This window comes from Petromyzon marinus, chromosome 49 (genome assembly GCF_048934315.1).
Source record: "Petromyzon marinus isolate PM22_M1 ecotype Great Lakes invasive population chromosome 49, UKy_Petmar_22M1.pri1.0, whole genome shotgun sequence".
NCBI classification, from domain to species: domain Eukaryota; kingdom Metazoa; phylum Chordata; class Hyperoartia; order Petromyzontiformes; family Petromyzontidae; genus Petromyzon; species Petromyzon marinus.
Genome location: NC_133715.1, coordinates 1,557,701 through 1,580,408, shown reverse-complemented (window position 1 = coordinate 1,580,408; position 22,708 = coordinate 1,557,701). Strand labels below are relative to the sequence as shown.

At 47.0% G+C, this 22,708-nt stretch overlaps 1 protein-coding gene across 1 annotated transcript in view; it reads left to right on the top strand.

Annotated features, from left to right (window-relative positions):
• LOC142931111 (fibronectin type III domain-containing protein 4-like) overlaps window positions 1-19,037 on the top strand; it is a 61,331-nt gene extending 42,294 nt beyond the window's left edge. The window contains exons 3-6 of the mRNA XM_076074573.1: window positions 5,466-5,808; window positions 6,832-6,924; window positions 15,911-16,089; window positions 17,058-19,037. Of these exons, the coding sequence (XP_075930688.1) occupies window positions 5,466-5,808; window positions 6,832-6,924; window positions 15,911-16,089; window positions 17,058-17,099 (657 nt within the window). The 3' untranslated portion in view covers window positions 17,100-19,037. The remainder of the gene's footprint in view (window positions 1-5,465; window positions 5,809-6,831; window positions 6,925-15,910; window positions 16,090-17,057) is intronic.
• Window positions 19,038-22,708: the final 3,671 nt, after the last annotated feature.

The window sequence follows — 22,708 nt, the reverse complement described above, 5'->3', positions numbered from 1 at the left end:
GTGTTTCTGTGACTCTGTGTCGTGTTTCTTTGACTCTTGTCGTGTTTCTGTGACTCTGTGTCGTGTTTCTTTGACTCTTGTCGTGTTTCTGTGACTCTACGTCGTGTTTCTGTGACTCTTGTCGTGTTTCTGTGACTCTGTGTCGTGTTTCTGTGACTCTTGTCGTGTTTCTGTGACTCTACGTCGTGTTTCTGTGACTCTTGTCGTGTTTCTGTGACTCTTATCGTGTTTCTGTGACTCTTGTCGTGTTTCTGTGACTCTTGTCGTGTTTCTGTGACTCTTGTCGTGTTTCTGTGACTCTGTGTCGTGTTTCTGTGACTCTTGTCGTGTTTCTGTGACTCTGCATCGTGTTTCTGTGACTCTTGTCGTGTTTCTGTGACTCTTGTCGTGTTTCTGTGACTCTTGTCGTGTTTCTGTGACTCTTGTCGTGTTTCTGTGACTCTTGTCGTGTTTCTGCGACTCTTGTTGTGTTTCTGCGACTCTTGTCGTGTTTCTGTGACTCTGTGTCGTGTTTCTGCGACTCTTGTCGTGTTTCTGCGACTCTTGTCGTGTTTCTGTGACTCTTGTCGTGTTGCTGCGACTCTTGTCGTGTTTCTGCGACTCTGTGTCGTGTTTCTGTGACTCTTGTCGTGTTGCTGCGACTCTTGTCGTGTTTCTGTGTCGTGTTTCTGTGACTCTTGTCGTGTTTCTGTGACTCTTGTCGTGTTTCTGTGACTCTTGTCGTGTTTCTGTGACTCTTGTCGTGTTTCTGTGACTCTTGTCGTGTTTCTGTGACTCTTGTTGTGTTTCTGTGACTCTTGTCGTGTTTCTGTGACTCTTGTCGTGTTTCTGTGACTCTTGTCGTGTTTCTGTCACTCTTGTCGTGTTTCTGTGTCTCTTGTCGTGTTTCTGTGACTCTTGTCGTGTTTCTGTGACTCTTGTCGTGTTTCTGTGACTCTGTGTCGTGTTTCTGTGACTCTTGTTGTGTTTCTGTGACTCTGTGTCGTGTTTCTTTGACTCTTGTGTTTCTGCGACTCTTGTCGTGTTTCTGTGACTCTTGTCGTGTTGCTGCGACTCTTGTCGTGTTTCTGCGACTCTGTGTCGTGTTTCTGTGACTCTTGTCGTGTTGCTGCGACTCTTGTCGTGTTTCTGTGTCGTGTTTCTGTGACTCTTGTCGTGTTTCTGTGACTCTTGTCGTGTTTCTGTGACTCTTGTCGTGTTTCTGTGACTCTTGTCGTGTTTCTGTGACTCTTGTCGTGTTTCTGTGACTCTTGTTGTGTTTCTGTGACTCTTGTTGTGTTTCTGTGACTCTTGTCGTGTTTCTGTGACTCTTGTCGTGTTTCTGTCACTCTTGTCGTGTTTCTGTGTCTCTTGTCGTGTTTCTGTGACTCTTGTCGTGTTTCTGTGACTCTTGTCGTGTTTCTGTGACTCTGTGTCGTGTTTCTGTGACTCTTGTTGTGTTTCTGTGACTCTGTGTCGTGTTTCTTTGACTCTTGTGTTTCTGCGACTCTTGTCGTGTTTCTGTGACTCTTGTCGTGTTGCTGTGACTCTTGTCGTGTTTATGTGACTCTTGTCGTGTTTCTGTGACTCTTGTCGTGTTTCTGCGACTCTTGTCGTGTTTCTGTGACTCTTGTCGTGTTTCTGCGACTCTTGTCGTGTATCTGTGACTCTTGTCGTGTTTCTGCGACTCTTGTTGTGTTTCTGTGACTCTGTGTCGTGTTTCTTTGACTCTTGTCGTGTTTCTGTGACTCTTGTCGTGTTGCTGTGACTCCTGTCGTGTTTCTGTGACTCTGTGTCGTGTTTCTGTGACTCTGTCGTGTTGCTGTGACTCTTGTCGTGTTTCTGTGACTCTGTGTCGTGTTTCTGTGACTCTGTGTCGTGTTTCTGTGACTCTGTCGTGTTGCTGTGACTCTTGTCGTGTTTCTGTGACTCTGCATCGTGTTTCTGTGACTCTTGTCGTGTTTCTGTGACTCTTGTCGTGTTTCTGTGAGTCTTGTCGTGTTTCTGTGACTCTTGCCGTGTTTCTGTGACTCTTGTTGTGTTTCTGTGACTGTTGTCGTGTTTCTGTGACTCTTGTCGTGTTTCTGTGACTCTTGTCGTGTTTCTGCCACTCTTGTCGTGTTTCTGTGACTCTTGTCGTGTTTCTGTGACTCTGTGTCGTGTTTCTGTGACTCTTGTCGTGTTTCTGTGACCCTTTGTCGTGTTTCTGTGACTCTTGTCGTGTTTCTGCGACTCTTGTCGTGTTTCTGTGACTCTGTGTCGTGTTTATATGACTCTTGTCGTGTTTCTGCGACTCTTGTCGTGTATCTGTGACTCTTGTCGTGTTTCTGCGACTCTTGTTGTGTTTCTGTGACTCTGTGTCGTGTTTCTTTGACTCTTGTCGTGTTTCTGTGACTCTTGTCGTGTTGCTGTGACTCCTGTCGTGTTTCTGTGACTCTGTGTCGTGTTTCTGTGACTCTGTCGTGTTGCTGTGACTCTTGTCGTGTTTCTGTGACTCTGTGTCGTGTTTCTGTGACTCTGTGTCGTGTTTCTGTGACTCTTGTCGTGTTTCTGTGACTCTGCATCGTGTTTCTGTGACTCTTGTCGTGTTTCTGTGACTCTTGTCGTGTTTCTGTGAGTCTTGTCGTGTTTCTGTGACTCCTGTCGTGTTTCTGTGACTCTGTGTCGTGTTTCTGTGACTCTGTCGTGTTGCTGTGACTCTTGTCGTGTTTCTGTGACTCTGTGTCGTGTTTCTGTGACTCTGTGTCGTGTTTCTGTGACTCTTGTCGTGTTTCTGTGACTCTGCATCGTGTTTCTGTGACTCTTGTCGTGTTTCTGTGACTCTTGTCGTGTTTCTGTGAGTCTTGTCGTGTTTCTGTGACTCTTGTCGTGTTTCTGTGACTCTTGTCGTGTTTCTGCCACTCTTGTCGTGTTTCTGTGACTCTTGTCGTGTTTCTGTGACTCTGTGTCGTGTTTCTGTGACTCTTGTCGTGTTTCTGTGACCCTTTGTCGTGTTTCTGTGACTCTTGTCGTGTTTCTGCGACTCTTGTCGTGTTTCTGTGACTCTGTGTCGTGTTTATATGACTCTTGTCGTGTTTCTGCGACTCTTGTCGTGTATCTGTGACTCTTGTCGTGTTTCTGCGACTCTTGTTGTGTTTCTGTGACTCTGTGTCGTGTTTCTTTGACTCTTGTCGTGTTTCTGTGACTCTTGTCGTGTTGCTGTGACTCCTGTCGTGTTTCTGTGACTCTGTGTCGTGTTTCTGTGACTCTGTCGTGTTGCTGTGACTCTTGTCGTGTTTCTGTGACTCTGTGTCGTGTTTCTGTGACTCTGTGTCGTGTTTCTGTGACTCTTGTCGTGTTTCTGTGACTCTGCATCGTGTTTCTGTGACTCTTGTCGTGTTTCTGTGACTCTTGTCGTGTTTCTGTGAGTCTTGTCGTGTTTCTGTGACTCTTGTCGTGTTTCTGTGACTCTTGTTGTGTTTCTGTGACTGTTGTCGTGTTTCTGTGACTCTTGTCGTGTTTCTGTGACTCTTGTCGTGTTTCTGCCACTCTTGTCGTGTTTCTGTGACTCTTGTCGTGTTTCTGTGACTCTGTGTCGTGTTTCTGTGACTCTTGTCGTGTTTCTGTGACCCTGTGTCGTGTTTCTGTGACTCTTGTCGTGTTTCTGCGACTCTTGTCGTGTTTCTGTGACTCTGTGTCGTGTTTATATGACTCTTGTCGTGTTTCTGTGACTCTTGTCGTGTTTCTGTGACTCTTGTCGTGTTTCTGTGACTCTTGTCGTGTTTCTGTGACTCTTGTCGTGTTTCTGCCCACGCGTGCGCCCCCCTCCCACGCTCGACACGGAGGGCACCAGGAGACTGCGACAGTCTTCGCTGATACCGTTTAATTCACGCGTCAACAAAGGGGGCTTGCAACGTGACCACACTGGGGGGGGGGGGGGGGGGGGGGGGTCACGACTCTGGCCCACAGACACGCGGCAACGCCTGGCTCCCACTCCGTAGCTTCGAAAGTAAAAGATCTATTGGAGCTGCTGCGTGAAGGCGACTCGCATTAGCGACTCCCGCACGTGGCTCTCGAGTGGAAAGCGGCGCGCGTAGCCGCCCACCCGGATATCTGTCGGGAGGGGCAGAGTCTACAGCGGGGGGCCCCCCTCTTGCTCCAAGCCCAGGGGGTCGGCAACCTGCGGTTCAGGAGTCGCATGCGGTGCCTCTTGAAGGACTGCAATGCAGCTCTTGAAATTAGAAAAATAAACGTCTCTTGTTATTTTTGTTGTCGACCCCTGACCATGAAAGTCCAGTTTTATCGTGGAATTACAGTTCACCGTGGGAGTTCCGTTTTCCATGGGCTGGGGTCGGCAACCCGCGGCTCCGAAGTTCCGTGACGTTAATTGTTCAGGACCATCGTCTCGTATTCACCACAGCATTGCGGCCCTTGAAATATTGAGGGGTTTTTTTCTTCATATTTTACCGAATTCGAAAAAAATGCCTCGTTGATTTGGTTGCCGACACACGCCCTGGACTAAGCCAATCACGATGCAGCCCTGGTCCACACTGCCGCCACGCATCCCCCAGGCTCGCCACCAGGGGGCTCACGACCGACTTAGGTCTCTAAACACACACCCTGGACATCGCCATGGGCAGTGCCGGATTAACCTAGTGCGGAGCCTCTAGAATATGCTATAAAGGTGCCCTAAATAAAAAAAACCACGCAAATACATATAAAAAATGTTTTACTTGCATTGTAAAGTAATTGTATTTATTCATTTGCGATACAGCGAGATAATAAGAAAAAATGCTAACCTTAAAACACCCAGTCGTTCATAAAAGTTGAAGGAAGTACTATAGTAATAGAGCAAGTGCAGAATGACTGAATCAGAATTGATAGCTTGAAAGCGTTTAGCGCGGTGCCCTTGAAAGTGCCGGGCCTGTAGTATATGCTACTTATGCTACATTTGCTCCTAGGATAATCCGGCACTGGCCATGGGAATGGGGAATCTCCACCACACTGGCTCGTGGCTGCTGAGCAGGGAGACGTATTGACTTGGGAAAGTGTTTTAAGCGCGTCAGGGTTACATTCTTCACTGAATATATCTGAAGTGCGCCGACAGACAGGACCGCGGAGTGGGCACTTGACCTAAATTATTTGGCGTGCTGGGCGTGGATGTGATTTTACCAGGTAGGCCCACTGAGCTATATATCTCTTTTTCACAAGCGACATGGCTATCGCAAATGATAGCTCAACTAAGTGGCTTATCACGTGGAAATGTATAGCCAGACAATTTACCCTAAACGTGTGATGTTGATTATAAATGTGGAGGGGGAAACCGGATGACCCGGAGAAAAATCAACGTGACCCCGGGGGAGAGAGACCCCGCAGACTCCAAATATACAGACGTCAGGATCGGCATCGAATCTCCGATTTGATGCATACCGGGCGAGGTAGTTAACAGCCCCTGCTGTCGGATCGCGTTTGCTCGACCGTGCACCCCCCCCTCCCTCCCTCCGTAGAGGCGGGACGCTCAGTCGCGGCGCGTCATCGTGGAGGTGAATACGACGGAGCGGGTCTGCACCCTGTGGGGTCTGCAGCCCGACAGCGACTACTCGGTGCGCGTCTCGGCGCTGTCCCGCACCGGCTCGGGCCCCGCCAGCGAGCCGGTGAGCTTCCGCACGCCGGGGCCCGAGCCGACGCGGCCCCACGCGGGCTTCAACGGCAGCCGCCGCCTCGGCGCCGTCGGGGCGGCGGACGAGGCGAGGAGGAGCGGGGCCGACGGGACCTCGTCGTCGCTGGGACTCGCTCTGTTCGCCCGCGACCTCGCGGCGGCGAGGACTTTGGACGATCGCGCGGCAAGAGGTGCCCCTGAGCGAAGCTTGCGACGACCTTTTTGGCAGTGTCAAAATAAATGATGAAAAATGAGCGTGGGTGGGTTTTTTTTTTACCCCATGCTGGCAATAAAACAGGTGTTGAGATGGTTTCGCTTGTTTGCATGTTTTGCCACAAGTGTTTGTCAGTCTGAGAAATAAAATGTAATAATACTAAATAATAGAGCAACAATGTATATTTTTACCTATTTAACATATGTCCATTTCTTTTTACATATCGGTGGAGTGATCACCCTGAATCTGTTCAATGTTTCTGTAACTTAATTGTACTGTGAATGGTTTAAAAGTAATTTGTCTTGGCCAACTTGCATTACGGGACGTTAATTGTATCTCCCATTCTAGATTTAAAGCTTTCGTGACTGCTAGGATCCATACTCTTTGGTTATATTGGGTAAAGTCACGTAGGTGAAAATAAAATAACAAAAAATCACGACGTTTCGGCCACAACACACAAGGCCGCTTGTGTTGTGGCCGAAAAGTCGTGATTTTTTGTTATTTTATTTTCACCTACGTGACTTTACCCAATAGAACCAAAGAGTATGTATCTCCCATATTTATTTATTTACGTGTGTGCAGCGTTTTTTCGATTTCTCTCTCTCTCTCTCTTTGCTTCTATATCTATTTTGCTTCCTAGTGTTGCGATTCAATTCGCGTCATCGGCTTTCATCATTCCGGTGGTGCAGGTCGCGCTCGCGAAACGAGACGCAACCCCCGCTCCCTTTGAGCTCTCTCTCTTGCCTGGTAAAACCGTACCAACCTTGAACTTGACAACAAGTTCACAGACTGCAAACTTTTTTTCTTTAAAACTTCTTTCTGTTTGTGTTTAGTTTGTTGTCTCCCCCCAACCCCCGCCCGCACCTCCGATTAGCACGGTTGGCTACGTACGGTGTGAAAGAAGTTCAACATACATACAGACGTGGAACGACGCTTCACTCCTCGTTAACGCCATGGTGCCGTGCCCCCCCCCCCCGCCTGTGCATCCGTCTTCCACAAGGGGACGTGAACGTGAAGGAGCTCAGGAGGAGAACGCCGGAGCTCGTGGCCGGGGAGTTGTTCATCATCAGCATTGTGCTCCTCATGTGGGCGGGTGAGACGGTTCACGCGCCGTTCGCGGGAAATATCTCACGATCATCGCGAGGGCTTCCGTTGCTAAGGTGTCACATTTTGAAACAAAAATCACGGTTGTCGAGCAGACGCCTCGAGGTCCTGAAGCACCAACCGGACAGAAACAAAGTGCACCTTTGAAGTTGTCACAGATAGGAGTTGATACACCGGCTCTTGTTCATACCCTTGTCATTATTATCACTGCCTGCTCAGTCACCACACGAGATGCTGGGAACTGAGGGCCATGATTTAGCTTCATTGGTCATAGGAGGTTGTTTCACTAAATTAAACTAAACTATTAAACTAACCTCTCACCCGAAGACGATTGCTTGTGTTGCGATCGAAACGTCGTGATCTATTATTTTTCTATCTACGTGACTTTACCGAAAGACCCAAACAGTATTTATTTTTATTTTACCAGGCAAGGCCCACTGAACTATGTAGCTCTTTTTCAGAAGCGACCTGCCCACAAATGATAGCTCAACGCAGTGGCCTTATCATTTGTACATTTATAGCAGCCAAATACTCTAAACGCGTGATGTGGATTCTAAATATGGAGATACAATGCAGAGGATCCGGAGAGAAATCTACGCGACCACGGTGAGAACATGCAAACTCCAAATATATATCATGGGACCTTTCCGTTCCAGTATCAAAGTATGAAAAATAAGAATAGGTTATTCTATTCTTATTAAACTAGTGTAATTGGCTGTCATATGATGGGTTCATAAAAAAAATAATGAAAAAGGCAAACATTTCAAGATTGCATTGAATTTATTTAATCTATCATGTCTCATATATAATCACATTTGGTACCAATTGACGATAGTCTCCATAATGCTTTCCTTGTGATGAATTTTGTTGAAATGGCATTTTGATGTTGGTTGGATTTTTGCATATTGACAAAACAACATAAAGTTGTCCATGGGAAAAAACAGGTTCCATTTTCTCCATGAAAGCATTGGCTACAACTTACCAGTGAATGGTTGTAAGGTCCCAGAAATCGGGCCAGTTTGTAGGTAGGGGAATCAATGGTGGAGACCTTACAACCATTCACTGGTAAGACCACCTCAGCTGTACTTAACTCAGCTCACTTGGTATCTCTAATTAAGGACATCTCACTATCTCCAGGTGATTTGCTTGCCAGTTTTGATGTAGTATCTTTGTTTACCAAAGTTCCTGTGCTTGACACCATTGCAATCATCGAAGATTTGGTCCAACAAGGACTGAATGCTGATTTACCGGCCCTGGTTAGACACTGCCTCACCAACACTTACTTCACCTGGAATGGAACATTCTACAAACAAGTTGAAGGTAACCCAATGGGTTCTCCCTTATCTCCAGCTATAGCCAATGTTTTCATGGAGACATTTGAGACAGATGCCTTCCAGGCATCCACCCTACGTCCTTCCTTGTGGAAGAGAGGAAGAGATACGTAGATGACACGTTCGTCATCTGGCCATATGGCCTACCAGCTCTGGACCAATTCTTGAACCACATCAATTCCATACACCCAGCCATCAATATTCTTAGTTCTTTCGGTAAAGTCACGTTGAAGGGAAACAACAAAATAATAAAATATATATATATAAAACAATAAAAATTCTCACGACGTTTCGACCATAACACAAACGGTCGTCTTCAGGTGTGTTGGTTTGCATAAATAAATAAATAAAAATATGCAAACCAACACACCTGAAGACGACCGTTTGTGTTATGGTCGAAACGTCGTGAGAATTTTTATTGTTTTATATATATTTTATTATTTTGTTGTTTCCCTTCAACGTGACTTTACCGAAATAACTAAGAATATGAATTACTGCAGTCACGAAAGCTTTAAATCAAAATTTACCTAGCCATCAAAATCACCATGGAGGTGAAAAAGGATGGCAAGTTACCATTCATGGATGTTTTAATCTAAAAGAGACCTGATGGCTCAATGGGACACTGTCTACAGGAAAGCCACCCATATGGATGCCTACCTAAAACCTGATTCCCACCACCATCCATCCCAGAATTCGCTCATCAAAACTCTACGTCAAAGAGCTCAATGTATTTCAGACCATCACCACCTAGCCAGTAAACTGGAGCACGTACACCAAGCCCTCAAGATGAATGGATATTCAGACTACACAATCCGTAAAGCTATCATACCAACCGTTGGGAAAGAACCATCTGAGGACCCAATCAAAACCATCACCTTGCTATACATAGTAGGGGTCACCAAAAAGATTTCAAAAATCATGAGCAAACACAGGTTCGATTCAACACAGTACATAAACTCCGTGATCTGATCCCATCTGTGAAGGATGTGATCCCTGACATGCAATACCCCCGTGTCTACAAACTAAGCTGTGTCTGCGGCAGCATTTACATTGGGGAAACTAAGCGACATGTCTTGGACCAGATTCGTAAACATAAGGCAGATCTGAAACATGGTAGGACGAATACCTCAGCCGTGACTGATCATTCTTTTAATGCTGTGGGCACACGATATTGATTTTGCCAAGACGAAGGTACTCTGCAAACCCACTGGCTATCAGCAAAGCTTCGTTCATGAAGCCATCCATATATATAACCACAGACACAATTTCAACTGAGAAGATGGGTACAAACTGAGCAATCATTGAAAGGACATTATGAACCAGTTTAGGTCAAAACTGGCTGTGATGTTCGCTTACTACCTACCTATGTTAGCAGTTATTTTCGACTTTCTGAGTTACATTCACTAACACAGCTACCGTTCCTCGTTTTCCTCGATGTGGCGGTGGCTCTTGCCGAGCTCTCTCCGATTTAACATTTACATGCAAATTTCTTACATTGACATGCTAATCTCTCACAATACAATGGCCATCCCCAAAGCTTCGTCGTCGTGGGTATGGCTCAGCTCTCCGATCTTACATTTACATGCAAATTTCATCTTTAGCCCCGCCCATTTACCCTTGGGCTACACCCATCTCAAACCTTTATAACATCTGCCTTAGCTCTCCCGCTATATGTTTTTCACCTGATGACGATTGCTTGTGTTGCGATCAAAACGTCGTGATATTGCTATTTTTATTTTTCTATCTACGTGGCTTTACCGAAAGACCCAAAGAAAATAAATGTTAAATTCACATCAGATGGTGCCAGTTTAATTACTGGGAATGAAGGCAATATCTTCACGATTGGATTCTGAAATTATTTCAGCCACAACAAAATTACGGTGCATTTCACGAATCACCAGACCGTGTACCACTGCATAATCCTTTTTTGGGGTTGAGATTTCGAATCGGCATTACAATGGTTCCTTTTGTACGAAGCCATTTTATGTGGTGGCATTCCAAATGGTGTTAGCATGGTGCAGAAATTCTGCTGGATAATAATTTGAGATGTCGCTTGGTTCCACGTAGCCACCCAGCGTTACACACAGCGTACATAGCACACCTGTCTATTCCTTATCAGTGCCTGCCTTATTACAGACCAATTCAGACCTTATTGATCACTCCGTACCCTTATAAATCTCAACGGTCAACCTAAAAAGTCCCATCACAAGGGGAAAACACAAATAGACAAACAAAAATTTGCCCGTATTGAAATGGTTGTACGCCGTATGGATCTTAAAACTCAATTTCCCTCTGCAAGAATACGGGTAAACCATATGGGTTGACAGGTATGACAGTGTCAGGCGCTGGGCAGCAAAGATCACTGAAACTATATGTATATAAGTTATTCTATTATTTTATATTTTGATACTGCCAAAAAGGTATCCTATGATATAACTGCTCACCTCGAGACATAAATGGTCTGATTCGTGCATTGTCTTTGTAATGTTCACCTTTTGGCCTAACTCTGGTCTGACACTGGTGAGACTAGGCCATGAAGATGGCTGTCTCTGGTGAAGGCCAATCAGTTTCAAGGACAATGAATATATTACAAGATAATGTTTTTAATTTTGATTTAAAGCTTTCGTGACTGCAGTAATTCATATTCTTAGTTTTTTCGGTAAAGTCACGTTGAAGAGAAACAACAAAATAATAAAATATATATAAAACAAAAAGAATCTCACGACGTTTCGACCATAACTCAAACGGTCATCTTCAGGTGTGTGAAGATACACACCTGAAGATGACCGTTTGAGTTATGGTCATCTTCAGGTGTGTGAAGATACACACCTGAAGATGACCGTTTGAGTTATGGTCGAAACGTCGTGAGAATTTTTTATTGTTTTATATATATTTTATTATTTTGTTGCTTCTCTTCAACGTGACTTTACCGAAAAAACTAAGAATAAGATAATGTTTGTTTGCATGTTCACCACAAGTACTGTGTGTGGTTAATGCAGACTTAATTCCTTGCAAAAGGTTTTTATTTGGTGTTGAACATCTGAAAGCCACAGTTTTTTTTCTAGAAAGGGTAAAACCTATTCTTATTTTTCATACTCTAAATATACAGCAGGTGTCAGAGTCGGGATCAACAGTCGACATTTGCCACTAAATGGCGGTGACATCACCACGACGCTTGTGCCAGGCTATGTGCACGTTGAGGCCATGTGAAGTGTCGAACGCCCACTGGCAGGTCACGTGGCAGACTCAGGTGCCATGGGTCGACTGAATGAGATGACTGGCTGATGCACCACCTGTGCCCCCTACTGTGCCAACTTGCTGTGCTTTAGCCACCTGACACTCCGCTTGTTGTTGTGAGCGTCGCTCCTCCGCCCTACGTTGTTGTTGGAGGGTGACTGCCTCAAACTGCCCAGTAGCGTCCTTCACGAGCCTCCTCCACAGAGGCCAATCCTGACACCGCTGGTACCAGTCATCGGCAAGTCCACTCAGCTCCATATCCTCCTGTATCACATCACTCCATCTATTCTCTAGCCCGTGCCGCACCCATTTAGCCCCTTCTGTCCGGCTGAACAAAAGCTGTTTCGGCATGCGGTGGCTGGGCATGCGGGCTACATGACCCAGCCAACGCAACCTTGCCTGCGGGAGGAACTCACCGATGGGACTTTGTCCAGATCTTTCAAGGATTTGTGATCTCCTCACATAATCCAGCCTGGTTAAACCCAGGATGGATCGGAGACAGGCCAGCCGAAATGTTTCTAACCAGCGAAGATGTTCCATTAGGGGGGTCCAAGTTTCACAAGTGTAGAGAAGAGAGGGAATGACCATGGCCGAAAAGACCTGAAGCTTCGTGCGGAGCGACGGACCAGGTAGCTTCCACACAGCGTTAGCAACCGATGAAAAGATAATGCTGCTCGACTGATTCGGAGTGAGACCTCTGCTGTAAAACCGGAGCTGCTCATGAGCACACTGCCCAGGTATGGGAAACTCTCCACTCTTTCCACAACTGCCCCATCACCAATTGGGAGCTGTGGGGGTGGAGTGTCCAATGGTACAAAATACCCAGGCAGGTGCTTAGTTTTGGTGGGGCTGATGGTAAGGCCCCACCTCTTAGTGGCACGCTCCAGGTTCAGCAGCAGCGCCTCCAACTCCTCCTCTGAGCGGCAACTACCAGATCATCGGCATATATAATGTGGTTGACCAATAGGAAGCCATACCTTGACCGCACCCGGGCATCGATCAGCCTCCCATTGTATCTGTACCAGATGGAAATTCCTCCGGTACAGCCATCGAAAGCTTCACAAATTACACGGTCGAAAAATATGTTAAATAATGTCGGAGCTAGAGGACATCCATGTCGCACCCCAAGGTGAACAGGGAATGACTCCGACTCCTGGCCACGTAGTTTTACCCAGGCCCACTCACCATCATGAAGGTCCTTAATGATCGTGAGCAGAGGGTCAGGGACTCCAAAAGCATGAAGAACAACCCAGAGCCCAGGCCTGATGGTATCATAGGCCTTGACCAGGTTAATAAAGCAGAGATGTAGGTTTTGTTGTAATTCCCTACACCTCTGCTGTAGCAGACAGACGTAAAAAATGGCATCTGTGCAGGACCACCCTTTCCTGAAACCGCATTGGGGCTCTGCAAGCCTCTCCTCAGCGTGCCCGGCAAGGTGATGTTGAATAATCCTTGCCAGGACCTTTCCCGGCACCCTGTAGTTGTTACAGTCTGTGCGGTCCCCCTTCTTAAAGAGGGGGACCACCAGGGAATCTGTCTTTTAGGACAGTCTGTGCAAAAATGCCATCCTCCCTCAGCATTTCGCTTGGGAGATCATCTCTGCCTGGTGCCTCTCCTGGTCTTAGACTCTGGATCACCTTTAGTACTTCCTCACCAGATGGCACCTCAGCCAGCCACTCACAGGGGGTAACTTCTTCTTCTACCAATATTTGAGACACCGCAGCCTCAGCAGGGTCATCCCCACTTTTTCCCACGATGTTTTCCATGCCGAGGGATTTACCCTCCCCCAGGACTTCACAGAAATGCTAAGCAAATCTGCAAACCTGTACCTGGGGGTCAGAGATTGCACCACCGTTTTTTCCCCTAATGATGGTAATAGGTGTGGCGCTGCAGGTTACTTTTTTGAGTTAAATAGCGATTTGTGATCACGGGCCATTTAGGCAGACTCCATCTCCTCAGCAACCTGCGACCACCACCCATCCTTGCAGCGCCTCACGGCTCTCTGAACCTCTGAGCGAAGGCTGAGGTAAGCTGCCTCATTCTCTGACGTTGGATGCTGTAGACGATGAGAGTGGGCCTGTCGCTTTTTCTCAGCCAGCGTGAACACCTCCTCTGACAGCCAGGGTCTCTGGGGAGGTCTGGACTGTCTACCCAAAGCAGCCATTGCAGCTGCATGAGCACAGTCGTAAACCTCGCCCAATTTCCTTCGACATCTTGAGGAGTGGGGGCGATGCCAACCCCAGCCGCAAGCGATGAGTAAATTCTTGCTTGCAACTTTCATCAGCTAGCTGAGACCAGGCCACCTTGGGTTTGAATGGGGTCCTGGGTGTACACCCACCACCGGAGTGGAAGAATGGCAGGTGCATCTTACAGATGACAAGTCGATGGTCAGTGGGCAAATCAGCTCCACGGTAGGTCCTGGTGTCAAAGGACATGGGCCCGCATCTGCTATTCCATCACTACATCCAGCAGATGTTCTTGTTTGGACCCGGCATGCATCCATGATGTTATGTGGATGCGCCGATGCTGGAACAGCGTGTTGGTAATTACAAGCCCATGGGCTACACAAAAATCTAGCAGCCTCTTACCGTTATTATTGAGCCGATCTGGCCCATGCCTTCCAATCACTGCAGACCAGGTGCCAGCATCATGACCAACTGGGCATTGAAGTCGCCCAACAGGATGACTCTATCCCGAGGGGCAACTTTGGCTAGCACCTGTGACAGGTCATAGAAGCGATCTGACTCATCGGCCTTGCCTGCATCCCTCCACGGATGTTTGTCTTCGGTGGGGGCATAAGTAACCATGACCACCACTCCTCGCCTCTGGTTGACGGGAAGGCGAGCCCAAAGTATTCTGGGGCTTACCGCTTCCCACACCTCACCGCCACACTCCCACGCCCCCTTCATTCTTTGTTGAGAAGAGCCACTCCCTATTGTTTGGTAGTCTCCTGCCCCGAGTAGAGGACTGTCCACCCCTCATGGTGACAGGAGCCAGAGCCGGTCCACCGGACCTCCTGAATACCACAGAGATCCAGGTGGTACCAGTCCAGCTCCCGACAGAGGAGTGGCAGCCTCTCCTCCGCAGTGAGCGTTCGAACATTCTACGTTGCCACCCTCAGTGGCTTTTTGTTGTTTCTGGAGGAGCCCCGAGGGTAAAGATTCAATCTCCTGGCTCCGCCAAATGGGGTTTGGCCAGGAGACGTCATAGACACCTGTTCCCCCGAGGCCTCCGGCACAAGCTTATTAATTATATATTTTAGGCGTGGTTTTGTGGTAATTAATTGAAGGTGGAGGGGTTACCAGCCCCTCGCACCCGTCCAGAGCCCCCATTTGGATCGAACCCAGGACCTCCTGCATACAAAGTAATTGACAGATTTCCCACGTTGGTCAGTGCAGGTTGAAGGGAACCTGCATTGGGGTGCCCCTCTCTCAGGCTAGGGCCACTCAGGTTGAAGGGAAGCTGGATTGGGGTGCCTCCTGTCCAGGGCTAGGGCCACTCAGGTTGAAGGGAACCTGGATTGGGGTGCCTCCTGCCCAGGGCTAGGGCCACTCAGGTTGAAGGGAACCTGGATTGGGGTGCCTCCTGCCCAGGGCTAGGGCCACTCAGGTTGAAGGGAACCTGGATTGGGGTGCCTCCTGTCCAGGGCTAGGGCCACTCAGGTTGAAGGGAACCTGGATTGGGGTGCCCCCTGTCCAGGGCTAGGGCCACTCAGGTTGAAGGGAACCTGGATTGGGGTGCCTCCTGTCCAGGGCTAGGGCCACTCAGGTTGAAGGGAACCTGGATTGGGGTGCCCCCTGTCCAGGGCTAGGGCCACTCAGGTTGAAGGGAACCTAGATTGGGGTGCCTCCTGTCCAGGGCTTAGGGCCACTCGGGTCTGCACGGCCCTCAGGCGTCTTCGCCACGTCAAGGAATTTGCTCCCTTGAAAAAGGATCAATATTGAATGTCATCGAAATGATTACATCCAGTGAATAAACGAGAGACATGTTATTCCATTTTATTCACTTTAAACATGGTTCATGACTTTTTAACACGTAGGCTTTTGCGACCAATATTATCCATAATAAAGTTGTTTTGGGTTATAAATGTATAATTAAACACGCCATTGTGAGTTTACTCTCCAACACACCGGTGTGCTGAGGTAGTAACTAACTGGCACGTTTTTTTTATGTGACGAACCTTACTGTTTGGCTGTTGGATGGTAGCGATATAACCCAAAAAAACCTGTATTATGGATTCTTGACTATTTACCAATTCAGAAACTAGTCCGTGGCATTTGTGTTACTCATGAAGCCACGGGCAATTGGTAATTAGGCCAATCTTTTTTGCTAAAGTTAACGACCCACCCAGCACTGTCCGTCGCCCATATGCTCCACGCGCGTCCTTCTCTCCTCCCGCCCCCACAGCGGTCATCGGCCTCTTCTGCCGGCAGTACGACCTCATCAAGGACAACGACTCTGTGCGGACTTACCATGAGAAGCAGGCGGCCACGGAGGTACCGCTGCTGCCGCCACCATCAGCGGTGCCGCCAGCACTGCCGGCTCGAGCAGTGGCGGCCGCCCCCACCGAGCCACTGCACGGCAAGGTTCATATCCTCCACAGCACGCAAACCGGAACACTCTCCCATCGCGCGTTCTGGTTGTACCCATGGGAGTAGAAATGGGGCCGGAACAGCCTGGAACCGTACGCTGTAGTTGGTGGTGGTGGTGGTGGGAATGAAAATCCGAACAGGACTGTCTACATCATTACTTGTGGGACCCGGGATGAGTGTAGTCTGCAGGATGGGTAGTGTCGTTGTGTTAGGTGTATTTTGCAGCGTCCGTCCATCATGCTCTGGAGCTCCCAAGGAGTATGTGGGAGGAGGAGAAGAACACTCACACCGTTGTCTGTGAATGTACCTCATGTAAAACACTGCTGTATTATTTTAAGTGAATGTGCTGCTGAAACGGGCATGGCAATGTTTGAGTTCCCCAAGTAATTTGTTCCCATTTCCAACCCTGGTCATACCATCCCTGGGTATACCATCCCTGGTCGTACCGGCTCTGATTGTACCTCGCGTTGTTAGGCACGATGTCCGACATTTCGCTCGAGGTGACGGGAACTTCAGTTCCTGGAAAACCGGGACCCCATAACGGATTCCAATTCCAGTGAAATGCCGGTCACGAATGCACAGATTGGCTCACACGAATTAAACAAAAACCGCACGGCAGCCTAAGTGCGTTTGCCCTCATTACTCGGTCAATAGAAAAAGGCACAGCTCTCCAATTGCTCGATCACGCCGCTGCTGGCGGAAAATCCTCCACGAGAGGGCACTCTAGAGGGTAGTTGGCCTACTCTTCCACACTAACGAGACATCTTGGAAGAGGTGGGCGTACCCACGCACTTTTTTCCGCACTACACGTGACCTGCCGATCGACGTTTCTGTTCGTGTGGCGCAACGATTTTGCTCCATCCCCACTGGTTTATTTCCCCGTGAGCACCAGCAAGTGTACGCGCGCGTGTTCTGTCGCATACCATCCGTCTATGCTGTGGGTTGGCGGTTTCTGTCCTCAGCGCGTCACGGTGGCCCCGGTGATCAGCATTAACGAGATGTGAGGCACTCTGCACGGGGGACGACGACGCGGGAAGACGATGCGGCGATGACGACACGCGGGGGACTACGTCGGGACTGCGGCCAGTCGAGGCTGCTCCGGGCCCTTGAGGTAGCAGCCCCTCCACCCCGAACGCTTCTTCTCAACGTCGAGAAGACGGACGCGGCCGAGGCTCCGGAGAAGCGAGGAAGCGGCAACAGTGCCTCTCCTGGATCCGGCAAAGCGTTGCCGGTGGCCGGTGGAATTCACGTCGTCGTACTCCGCCGATGAAATGGGCTCGCTACTTTACGTGTTGCGCACAACATGGGGTGTAGAGTGAAAAGCGTATGTGGGTACGTAAATGTATTCAGCATGGTCAAATATGTGGTTTTACATATATATTGTGATCGAGCTGGCGTGCGGTGTTGGAGGGCAGAGAAGCCGACGCGCCGCGATTAACTCTCAGTGCTGAGCCTCGTCATAGTCACCGACGGGGATCCCGACACGAGGGTGCACCGGCGGCGGCGGTGGAAGAAGTGTCCGCCACCTTTCCAGGATTGAGCCGAAGGCTCCTGCAATTAGCGCAATTTATACCGAGATGTGGTACCGGCGTTGCCGTGCTGGGCTTTGTTGTCACAGGGTACTTGGGCGGTGTTGACAATGGAACTAGGTTAGGGGTCGGCAAACCTGCGGCTCTGGTGTCGCGTGCGCCTCGAGGGCTGCCCCGTGACGTTATTTATTTAGGGGAACCACCGTCTCGTGTTGACACGTGCATTGCACGGCTCTTCAAATATTACGCTTTTTTGTTTTTTAAACCGAATTTGAAGAAAATGGCTCTTTTCGATTTAATGCTTTCGTGACTGCAGGGATTCATCTTCTTGGTTCTTTCGGTAAAGTCACGTAGAATGGAAATAAAATAATAAAAATAAAACATAATAAAATAAAATGGCTCTTGTTATTTTTTGGTTTCCGACCCTCGGCGTAGGTCAATATCAAAACTGTTGACCCTTGACTGAGTGCCAACAATGGCCTCGCCAGGGCCCGCTGGTGCAGCAGAGTGGAAGGGCAGCGGGCACGGGAGTGGCAAACCCGCGAGGTCTTAGGTGTTATCTACAATATTTATCGCAGGTAATCTATGATTGTACATATTATGCTGTACACAAATATTGCGTTGTTGCAGACATTGCCCGCTCGGCACAGGTGTTGGTGGTGATCTGTGCGGCGTCGGCGGCGTTCGGAGTAAAGGGGATCGAGAGGTTTGTCGTTTTTTCATGAGACCTGTTGGAGTGCCACTGAGCGGGCGGGACGTAGGAGGCCGAATTTCACCAGACCTGTCGACGCGTGGTCCAATACCTCCCGTACACACACCTGTAATTACAAACCTGTCAACCCCTTATCAGTGCCCTACCTTATTACAAACCAATTCAGACCTTATTGGTCACCCCGTGCCCTTATAAATCTCACCGTTCATCCTACAAAGTCCTATCACGAGAAAGAAACACATTGACAAAAAACGTTTTTCCCATATTGAAACGGCTGTACGCCGTATGGACCTGAATACTCAATTATCCCTGTACACGAATACGGGGCAAACCGTGTGGGTTGACAGGTATGCGTACACACACACATACAGTGAAACCTTGGATTGCGAGCATACTCTGTTCCGGAAACGTGCTCGTAATCCAAAGCACTCGTATATCAAAGCGAATTTCCCCATAAGAAATAATGGAAACTCAGATGTTTCGTTCCACAACCCAAAAATACTGTATTCATATAAAAATGATTAATACAAAATATTTTTTTTATGTTTTTATTATTTAAATTTATTTAAATTTATGAATTACATTTAATCGTGGCTGGTGTGAGGGAGACGAGAGAGAGGAGAGGAGAGGAGGGTTATTGTGTAGGACGACTTTCACTTGCAGTACAGTTACTAAAGAACAGTCACTACACTTGGACACAAAATACACACACGTGGTCACAACACTATAGTACTGTAGTAAACAGTATACACGTGGTCACAACACTATAGTACTGTAGTAAACAGTATACACGTGGTCACAACACTATAGTACTGTAGTAAACAGTATACACGTGGTCACAACACTATAGTACTGTAGTAAACAGTATACACGTGGTCACAACACTATAGCACTGTAGTAAACAGTATACACGTGGTCACAACACTATAGTACTGTAGTAAACAGTATACACGTGGTCACAACACTATAGTACTGTAGTAAACAGTATACACGTGGTCACAACACTATAGTACTGTAGTAAACAGTATACACGTGGTCACAACACTATAGTACTGTAGTAAACAGTATACACGTGGTCACAACACTATAGTACTGTAGTAAACAGTATACACGTGGTCACAACACTATAGTACTGTAGTAAACAGTATACACGTGGTCACAACACTATAGTACTGTAGTAAACAGTATACACGTGGTCACAACACTATAGTACTGTAGTAAACAGTATACACGTGGTCACAACACTATAGTACTGTAGTAAACAGTATACACGTGGTCACACCTAATATACAAACCTATAGCCCATATTTTCAACCTGTCCATCAAAGAAGCATCAGTTCCTCTAAAATGGAAACATTCCTATGTCCGTCCACTTCACAAAGGGGGCCCTAAAGATGATCCCAAATAACTACCGACCTATCTCAATTTTGTCCCCATTGATGAAAATTTTTGAAAAATTATTGAACTACCAAATTAGCAGTTTCCTGTCCACCAACAATCTACTACATCTAAAACAATCTGGGTTCCAAAAAAAATACAGCACCACATCTGCTGCATTAGACTCTCTGAATCAAATTTACAGTAGCCTTGACAATAAGCAGTACTGTGCCTGTCTTTTTCTTGACTTGTCCAAAGCTTTTGATACAGTAGACCACAACATCCTGCTTAGTAAACTAAGTTGCCTCGGTTTTTCCGAAAACACAGTACAATGGTTAAAAAATACCTCTTTTCTCGCACCCAAACTGTATTCACAGATGGTTGGAGGTCAAACAATGTTAAGATAACAAAAGGGGTTCCACAGGGTTCCATACTCGGCCCCCTCTTGTTCTCTCTTTATGTCAATGACTTGGGCACTGACCTGGATCATTCCAGGGTTAATCTTTTTGCAGATGACACGATACTGATTACTGCTGGCCGCTCTCCGGATGACGTGATTGCTAAGCTACAGGATGATTTCAACAAACTACAACATCAGCTAGTTGTTCTTAAACTAGTCCTGAATACCACCAAAACCAAGGTGCTATGCTTCTCACCGGGACTAATGCAGGAAGTTATTTTTCCCCAATAAAATTTCTTAAATAATTATCAAATAGAGCATGTCAAGATTTATACGTATCTTGGGGTCATCCTGGATTCAAAACTGAATTTTGAAGATCACATTGATTATATTGGTAAAAAGACAAAAAGAAAAATTGGTTTTCTGTATCGACACAAGCACTGCTTCCCCCCAATGTTCCGTTAGGAATTGAAAAAAGCTACCATACTGCCTCTACTTGACTACTGTGACATCGTGTATAAATCAGCCCCAAGTACTGTACTGAAGAAGCTTGATTCCATCTATCACTCGGCCTTAAGATTTACATTGAACTGCCCATATAGGACTCACCACTGTGATCTCTACATTGGGTCAAACTTAACATCTCTTAATGTTCGACGGCTTGTGCACCAGATCTTATTTATTCACAATGTACTTACAAAAAAATCCGCAGACTACCTACTGGATCTCCTCTCTGTTTCAAAGAACAAATTTGACCTCAGGTCTTCGCTCATTTACCAGTTTCACATTCCCTATTGCCGTACAAAACCCGGAGGAAGGGCCTTTGCTATTGCTGCCCCCAGGGTCTGGAATGCTATTGCCAATAAACTGCAACTTGAATCACTACCTATGAGATATTCACTCAAAACTGCTCTAGAGGAGTTGTACACCCCTAGCTGCCACTGCTATTCAGTGGCCTAAAATATGGCTCTAGGGCAGTGGTTCTTAACCTTGTTGGAGGTACCGAACCCCACCAGTTTCATATGCGCATTCACCGAACCCCTCTTTAGTGAAAAATAAAATGTGATTTTTTTTCAAATTCAAGACATAGATATGTTTTTTACTGGTACACAAAATGAGGCGTGCATGAACATTACCTTGTTCAAAGAATAAAACCAACACAATGCATAAACTCACAACAAATTACATACCTGGAAATCAATGTGACTTCTGCTGTTGCCTTTGAGAGATCAGTTCAGATATGCGTGGCTTCACCTTGGCAAGTGCCACTCTCATGTCATTTTCACAGCAAAGTCTGTTCCTTTTCTTCGTTTTTATGTCCAGCATCCTCGAAAGGGATTGCTCACAAAGATATGTTGTAACAAATGGTATAAAAAAATCCAGGGCTTTCTTAGCAATAACTGGATACTTGTTCATTTGTCGACACCAAAACGTTGAGAGCGTTGTTGTTCTGAAGAGTTGCTGTTGAACCTGGCTCTGCTGAATTTCAATGATTTCGTCGAGGAATTCATCATTGACATCTGCTGTTTCAACAGCAAACGTGAACGGCTGTCTCACCCATGCTGGATATGACTCTCTTGTAGGGAAATATCCGTCGAGAGACTTTGCAAGCTCATCTAAGTGCGTGGCAATTGTTTTCTTCAGTTCCGTGGATACAGAAATATCTCAGATTCCAGACACATCTTCGATCTTACTTGCACAGTCGTCCAGAAGCGGGAAGTTTGCAAAGTTATTGTTCTCTGTCGTCGTTTCCATAATGGTAGCTTTTTTTGAAAAGCCTTCAGGTGTTCTTCCGCTTCCATGATATTGACTCCACCACCCTGCATCTGCTGATTGAGATGATTGAGAGCTGCAAATATATCAGCCATGTACGCTAAAATGAGAATGAACTCAGGATTTTTGAAGCAATCTGCATGGAAGTGTTGGTGCTCTTGCAAAAACAGGGCTAATTCCACACGCATGGCAAAAACACGATTCAGCACCTGTCCCCGGGATAACCACCGAATATTAGAATGGAGCAGAAGTACCTCAAATTCAGAGCCCATTTCTTTACACAGCTCACTGAAGATGCGGTGCCTCAGAGCACTTTTTCGCACATAGTTCACACATTCCACCACAGTTTTTAATACTTCTGCCATTTTTGGAGGTAAGGTTTTTGTTGCCAACGCATACCTGTGCAGAATACAATGCGTCACAATGATGTGTGGTGCATCGGCCTTTACTAGCGCACCAAAACCAGACTTTCTTCCCAGCATGACTGGAGCTCCGTCCGTACAAACTGCAGAAACCATATCCCATGAAAGATTGTTGTCTCTGAAGAAGTCATCCACAAGCTTCTTCACATCGGCTGCCTTCGTTGTTGTTGTAAGAGGCTTACAAAATAAAAACTCTTTTATCATGTCGTCTTTCACATAGCGTACAAAAACAGCAAGCTGCCTTAGATCAGAAACGTCTGTGGTTTCGTCGAGTTGAAGGCTGAATTTTGCCGGGCTTGAAATCAGATCCGCGACTACTTGAGCCAAGATGTCTTTACTCATGTCTTCTATTCTGTCACTGACGGTGTCATTTGAAAGGGGAATTTGGGATAATTTACCT